The sequence below is a fragment of the Adiantum capillus-veneris genome, chromosome 14 (assembly GCF_014529385.1).
Source record: "Adiantum capillus-veneris isolate H3 chromosome 14, ASM1452938v2, whole genome shotgun sequence".
Taxonomy (NCBI): Eukaryota; Viridiplantae; Streptophyta; class Polypodiopsida; order Polypodiales; family Pteridaceae; genus Adiantum; species Adiantum capillus-veneris.
The window spans coordinates 134723238-134731107 of NC_140944.1; the positions used below are offsets into that span (position 1 = coordinate 134723238).

General features: G+C 43.5%; 1 protein-coding gene and 1 pseudogene across 2 annotated transcripts; both read right to left on the reverse strand.

Moving 5' to 3' along the window:
• Positions 1 to 221: 221 nt before the first annotated feature.
• On the reverse strand, positions 222 to 3116 carry LOC147443181 (uncharacterized). The gene is made up of 4 exons (XM_086529090.1): positions 1261 to 3116; positions 1053 to 1177; positions 616 to 695; positions 222 to 534 (listed from the first exon to the last, which is right to left on the reverse strand). Exons 1-3 carry the CDS (start codon positions 1492 to 1494, stop codon positions 692 to 694), a joined length of 363 nt encoding a protein of 120 aa, XP_086385216.1. The 5' UTR covers positions 1495 to 3116; the 3' UTR covers positions 222 to 534; positions 616 to 691.
• Positions 3117 to 3476: 360 nt separating this feature from the next.
• Positions 3477 to 5085, reverse strand: LOC147443182 (UDP-glycosyltransferase 76C4-like; annotated as a pseudogene). The gene is made up of 3 exons (XR_015190270.1): positions 5047 to 5085; positions 4621 to 4999; positions 3477 to 4548 (listed from the first exon to the last, which is right to left on the reverse strand). The product of XR_015190270.1 is annotated as a UDP-glycosyltransferase 76C4-like (transcript).
• Positions 5086 to 7870: the final 2785 nt, after the last annotated feature.

A 7870-nucleotide genomic window follows, 5' to 3' on the forward strand; every position in this document is an offset into this window, starting at 1 on the left:
GATATGAAACATGGAACAATAGTTAGCTATGTGGGATTACACTTGGTTACAATTAAACTAATCACTATCAGTTGATTAACATAATTTAGCATGCTTCACAAAATTAGAGAGAGGAAGAGGGGGGAGAGAGAGATGAATGGATGACACAACCAAAAAATTTCATAAATTAAAGTATAACAATTTTTTATGAATCATCTGCCAAAAGATACCTACAAGAAGCATCATCTAATTCTAAGTCCATGGTGAAAGAAATAGAATTGTCGTTTGTGGATGCGTTTGCTTTATCATCTTTGAATTCATCATCCTCCATCTCATCATTTTCATCATCATGAAAATCATCCTCGCTAAGACTTACGACCGCCAGACTTGAATCATCAATCTCCCTCTCCTTTGTCTCCCCCTCATCCAAAGTAGGAGGTGGAAGAGGGTTGAAGATGGTATCCAGTTCATTAGTGCCAAAAATGGTTCTCCCTCGAGGTATTACAGAATTACGAACCAAAGTTTTGGTGGGAGAACTGTTGAGATATAGATGACCTATAGAAGAGAAGTTCAAAGTGAGTAACATTGGTATAATTAATATTACAAGCAAATAAGAATAAAAAGGTAGTCACTCACCTGCTCACAATTGTGCAAAAAACTAAATTGTCACCCCTCCATGTGTGATGCACACTAGATTCCACCCCCGGGGAGGTCACCTGATAAAAATGTAACCTATCATGTGAGTTCAACAGAAAGGTATTTAAAGTTCTTGAAACTTACAGAAATATATATAGAGAAGGATATTATTTTTTCAAATTTGAACAAAATTTACAGATTTTAAAAGAAAAGGATACATTATATTCTTAACAAAATTCACAGATAAGCGGTTTTACAAACATGTTTTGAATGCCGTGATATGGTAGTTTCACACATAGTGAACCCCCCGAGATTCCACCATGTAGAGGCCATTCTCATGTCGTCTAGACACATTTCCAAACCACTTGCACTTGAAGATGAAGGTATAAAAGGTTCTAAAATTAACTTTTAGTATCCTTTCAATAGTTCCACACTACCTGGCTTCATCACCATCTGTGTCAAAGTTGCCTATGATGCCACGGTCCATGGTGGTTCTACGCTCGTCAATGTGGCGTGTACGAAAGTGACGACCCTTTGACCACATAGAGTTAAAGGAAAGGCACTACAAAATAGGAAAATATATTATATCAAAGATAAAATCAAGAGAAAACTAAACAATATGGTTTAGGTGTATGAGTACTCTACCTTTGGTACGTAGCCTCGTCCATACTCCCATCCTTTGTTGGTGATGTCTTCTCCGTGCGCTTTTACTTCGGTCATTCTCTCATGAATCCACTCCACACTAATGAGATCTGGGAAACATGCAAGGTGTCTAAGCACTGGGGGTGCCCTCCTCCCTCCATGTACTTGTTTCCATGCTTCTCTCTCTTGCAAACTCCTTGCCTTTGCCATTGTCCACAAGTCCATCCAATTGGTCATAACCTTTGCATTGAGAATAAAAAAGTTATTGACCACTTATGATAGATTCATATCTATGTAAAATAATTTTCCTTTTCACTTGGTAAGTGTGAAGTCATCCTTTCATCCTCCTCGTCTGACCACATGTGAGGCATTGAAGGATCAACTTGTGCCAAATACTATGAGATGTAAACAAATGCCTCTTGCACCATCCACCGTTCGGCCATACATGCCTCTGGTTGAGACCGTAGCCGCATAAAATCTTTGAAAGTCTTTAAAAATCTCTTTAAAAAGAACATCCATCGTACGTGCACTACTCTACATATAGCGATCTCCTCCACCCAGGGATTTCATTAACGTGATTACAAATACATAAACATGTTAATAACGTTGAGTGATCATATTTCAAAATGCGTGATCAGTTAAATATTCACGTGACTTTTCCTCAACCTATAGAAATTATTTGGGAGGTCTACTCAGATTGGTTCATTCCCTCGCAGGCTCAGTTTAGGATTCACATAGTTTCCTAATAAGCCCATCAGAAAAAAACACATACTCTTGTGGGGTTTTGGTAGGTTGCATGACAACTTATCGTCTTTTTGTGATCGCGTTAATTGTGATTATGTGAATGTGATAATAAACATTGTGATCACAAGAAATTTCACATGATCACGTGAATATTAAATCCCTGCAGTCTCCACCACGTGAACCAAGAGGTGGATTTGACTAAGAAGGACCGATCGAGGAAATGCATCCTCAATGGCACACACAGTTTCTACTACAAGTGTTTGAGCAGCAAGGATAACATCTGTTTCAATTTCTTTGGAGCTCACAAATCTGTAAAAAGATACACAAGAATATATTAAGTGCTAGTTGAGGTTATTGTATACATAAAAAAGTATAGTTGAGTAGAGTCTTGTGGTGTACCTTACTAGCTCTCTAAGTTTAAAAATAGTATCATTGACTTTCTTGTCCTGACATATATACATACTCACCGGCAGAATGAACTACAATGTAAATTAGAGGAAGGGAAAGTGAAAGAAAGTCGTACATATAAATCATATATGTTTTAAAAAACAAACAATAGAGAGAATAGAGAAAGGGACATTACCTGAAGCATTTTGTGCTAATAATGGGATTTCAACCTATACAATTGAATGCTTCCACCTTTCTTCTCTTTTGTAGTTATTAGGAGGAAGGTGAGAGTGTCTGTTTAGAACTTAATCATAATTATGGAAGCTAAGCACAGTCATAGGAAGACATGGTTCCATTATTGATTATGGGAATCAAATTTAATGCAATGATATTAGAAAGAAAAATTTACCAAAATACTCCTCTAATTTGTGGAAATTCCCAAAAGACCCCTCAAATTTTGAAAATACTCAAAATACCATGAATATCTCATCATAAATTCCAAAATGCTCTTCAAATTTTCAAAAATTCCCAAAATACCCCTAGTTGTGAAATTAAATTTCTTCAAAGATAAAAACATAATTTGTAGCTTTGTATAAGAGTATTGATTGTCTATCAATACAAGATGCTAAAACTAGAATTTGAGTTGGTTATGTAGGCTTTGGAGATGAATTGCTTCATTAATTTAAGACATGACTGCATTTTTTGCGAGTAATTTGTGACAAATTACATGCTAAGCACCAAAAAACGGATCTCAATTGCCGAAAAGGAATAAAGATTAGAAAATCTTGAACAATCCAACCACAATAGATCAAGGGCACTTTGGAAAAATTTGAAATTTGAGGGCCAAATTGGGAATTTCCACGAAATAGAGGGGTATTTGTGTAATTTTCCCTATTAGAAATTTATATTAATTCCTTTATTTCCAACTACAATGAAACTTGGTTAGTGAGACATGGTTCAACAAAATGAGATAAATGAGATGTCTAATGGATTCTGAGTGCCAGCTCCATTGTACATATGATTAAATCACCGATGGCTGTCCAAATTGTCTATCCCTCGGTCTATATCGTCTCTTAAGGGGCTGTAAGGCTACAATTGTGTGTGTGTGTGTGTGTGTGAGAGAGAGAGAGAGAGAGAGAGAGAGAGAGAGAGAGAGAGAGAGAGAGAGTTCTGCAGCATGTTTCCTTGTCCAAAGCATGACAACTATACCTTGTACATCATGATGAAAAGATTGCCTTCTTCTCTGGAGACAGTAGGGCATCCAGAAACTGGTCAAGGTAGCGCTGGGAGATGCCCGTGGATCCTACTGCTTCCCTCATGGAAGCGCTGACTCGTGCAATTCGTTGTCTAATGGCCGCTAGCACAGTACTGCCATCCTGCTCCCCATGCAGCACCTCTTTGATTGCTGTTTCAATGCAATTTCTTAGGGATGACAGTGGTTGTGACTTATCAATTAAAGGCAATGCCACCCTCCACCCCTCTGTCATCACTGGAACACCGTATTCTGGTCAGACATCTTGTAAAACCCCCCTATCATGGGTACCCCTGCCCAAATCGCCTCTTCAAGGAGGCAAGGCCACAATGAAAGAGGAAACAGCCAACAGATGGATGTGAGAGTACAGCCATCTGTGGCGCCCATGCCACAATGAGGCCCTTGTTGTTGACGTTGTAGGAAGCCTGGCGGCAGCGCCCACATAACATCGGAGACACCTTCTATGCGTCGGATGACCCACAAGAATGGCTGCCCACATGCCTCCAAGCCCAATGCCAATTCTTGGGTTTCCTCCCTTGTTAGAGGAATGATACTCCCAAAAGATGCATACACAACAGAGCCCGGGCACTGCCTGTCCAGCCAGCTCAAGCACCTGTCATCTTCGCGATAAAGTAAACTTCTGTTGTTGCACCAATCCATGTGCAACATGGGGAAGATTGGATAAATGCGTAGCCCCAGCGCCACGAGCTCATCCATAGCCTCCATTTCCACCTCGAGTCTATACAAGGTATTGCACATCACCAAACCAGCGCAGGCTTTGGTGTGCTCAAGGAAATTGAATGCCTCCAACTCTGAAGAATCGCGTCCAAGGAAGTCGACGGGGATATCCGCAACGCGAAAACCCTTCATCAAACCTGGGATAAAATCAATGACCTCGTCTTGCATACCTGCAGGAATTGTTCAGGGAAATATTCAGCAGATGTGAAAGATTCAACAGAATCGCACGCATTAATTCTTACCTGGTTGGAAGGGCAAAAGGCCCTTTTGCAGAAGCTGCGGCAATTGGCAGGTAACAAGCAGGACGGTCGCTAAAAAGGGGCAGAACACAAACCATGTAAGACCAAGACGATTCGCGACCTGCTGCGACCAGGTGAAGTAGACAAGGTCGGCGATAAGGAACGACGGTGACGGGTGCAGGAGGCGCAGGAGGCCTTCTTCTAGCTTCTTGTGTAGCAGCAGGAGATCGTCGCTGGAAAGGTGAGGGGACTCCTCGACGGGCTCCACCTGAAAGTTTGCATCTGCAGGAGCTGAGACTGGCGGGTTTTTGGAAACGTAGGATGCATAGGCTGTAGCCGGAAGAGCGCAGGTGACTTGCAGCTCCCTGCTTGCTAAGCCGAGCTAGAGAGAACATGGGACTGATATGAATTTGCTCATTATGGGTGAACAGAACCACGTGCTGGCCCTGGTTGAAGCAGCTGCCCCATTTTTCACCGACAGAGTGCGTGTGTGTGTGTGAGAGAGAGAGAGAGAGAGAGAGGGAGGATAACTTTTTAACCGCCGTGGTGTCCCTGTGTGTGGTGTGTGTGTGTGTGGCCTCCCGAGTCCAGAGGAAACTAGAGTCCAGAGGAAACTAGTGACAAAAGCGTCTGCCTTCGGTTTCTCGGGGCATAGTTCTGGTCGTTCTTCTTGTCCACTTTTATGGTGGATAAGGGGAGCGGCCGAGCTTGCCCCGCCCGACTCCGAAAACAAAACAAAAGAGAGAGAGAGAGAGAGAGAGAGAGAGAGAGGTGTGATTTTAGGTCAACTTTTTACGTTAAGACTGCTTACACACCGGCTGCCCATACTTGGGCATCAGGTACGCGGGTTGTTGTGGCCACTTGGCTCTATGTACAAGCAAGAGACTCTTGCCAGTACACAAGAGTCTCGTGCATGTCTCGGACAGGCAAGAGTCTCTTGCCTATGCACAAGCAGGGATTTAGGTTGGTGTCACATTGGGGCAGGCAAATGCGCTTTTTCTTGCAATCTCGGAACTCCCTGTCACACTAGGTCGTTGGCCATGTTTCCAAAGCCAAGCTGGCTCTCCACCTCAACGGCCACCTTTTCCCAAAAGTGTACCGGCCTCGCATGCCCAAGCCCAAGCGACAAACATGAAGTTTGATTGCACGACCAACACCTTTTTCACTTCCCCCCGCATGCTCCAACGTGACGCCATTTGCATCAGCCACTGTAATCGTACATGCTTTCACGCACGAGCAGGTTAGTCATGGAGGTCCAACTCAGGAAGGGCATGCGGCCCAGTGTGACAGGGGCCTCAGCCTAAAGCGCTACCTCCTAAAACAAGTATCATGACCAATAAGATTGAGCTTAGAGCAACTTTTTGTGAAGGATGTGCAATTTTTAATAATCACAGTAAGATTGGGCAAAGATGTCTGTAACGCATACCCACCCATCCTAGTAGGGGATGGGTAGGGGCTTGAGGGGTGTGTATTTAGAGCCTAAGAAGTGTGTATTTAGAGCCTAAGAAGTGTGTGACCCATCCTCCTCTCAGAGAGGTATATAGGGTAAAGGGGTCAAGTTAAGGCCGCCTAAGAAGAAGGATAAATTCTGAAGTGCGTGCTTCATAGATTTTCAATCTGAGAAGCTCAATCGAAAAAGTGTTGCAAGGCATGCACAGAGTAAGCGACGCTTCAATCCGAGATGTGCACAAAACGCACCAGAGCAGTTGAAAATTTTTGGGTAACAAAAATTGCCATATGAAGGGAGCCACCCTTGGGTGAAAAGAGAGCCATTGTCGTCAACAAGGTTTGAGCCAAGATCTAACGGTTGAGATCTAATCGTTACATGAGCTATCCACTCCATCACCGGGCTCTTGTTGTCCCAATAATGGTTCAACTCCGTTTTAAACTTGGGGGGCCATGGGTCCCATTGCAAGGACCCGGTATTTAATTGGCCCTTTTACCCTATACATATGCACCAAGAAATAGGTAAGTGGTTACTAAAGTTAGGGAAGAAATAAGTACTTGTGAACATGCATTTTATAAATCACCAAAGCACTCACCATTATTGCCGAGTGATCTTTGTGCTTTTAACAATCAGCACACACACTTCCATCATGTACACAATAGAGAGAGAGAGAGCACTTGTACTTGCAACCCAAAAGAAAGCTACAAAGAGGCTTGGCAGTTTCTTATTCAGTCTAGTTTCTTATTCAGTCTTTTTCATAGGAGAGACTCACACATGGGTAACATGGAGAACTCACTAAGTGTGAAATTATTTTCATTGATTGCTAGTAAGGTACTCTCTGTTGGTTGGAAGTGCAGAGCGGGGACTGGTTAAGGATTGAATCGAAAGAGGTAAATACGCTTACAAAAACATGATGTGTGTATTACAAAGAAGATTACCGAGTAGAATAAGTTCATCAAATCCCACCAAGTAGGCCCTGCCAATTTTGATTTGAGGTTGATTAAGGGGTATCTTTAGAGACGCCTTTCATAGGTTTGAAGTGAAAAAGGGGGGAAGAGACACATTGAGGAGAGAGAAAAAGGCACACGCCATGTGGAACAACGTGAGAGAGAGAGAGAGAGAGAGAGAGAGAGAGAGAGGGGAGAGATTAGCCCGTTTGTCGGTGATGCACAGAGCGAACGCGTGCCTTTGAAAGTCTGTCTGTCTGTCTCTCTCTCTCTCTCTCTCTCTCTCTTGCACGGAAGGGCCCGAATGTGGCTGTGTATTTTGTGCTCGTCTGCAGAGTGTGCAATACACCTTGGTTTTCAAAGCACAGCTGTAGCATGGAGCGGGGGATGAAGTGATGGTGTAACGGGCATGGCACTCACCCATTATGCAGAGGAGGAGGCAAGGGCGGTGTCGGGCTCTCAGGGTTGTACAACTTGATCTCGCCCGTCTTGTGCTCTTGCGATTGCGGCTTCACTGCATATTTTGTGCGTCATGTCATTAGCGCACACATGATGACATATTTTCGCAATGGGAGAGCTGCTGCAGTCACCCAATCTCGTTTTGTGCAAAGCGGAACAGCGCACAGGGTTGGGGGAGGAGATGGGGGCAGAGAAAGACTTGACATGGGATATTTTTGCGAGAGCTGTTACAATCACCCAATCTTGTTTTGCACCGAGCGAAACAACGGACAATTTGGGGGAGGGGAGGGGAGGGGAGGGGAGGGGAGAGGGGGGGACGGAGGCAGAGCAGTAGGAAATAGGGCTGCGAAGGGTAGAGGAGTGTCGTGTGACGAGGTGCAAAAAAGGTGATGGCGACAGC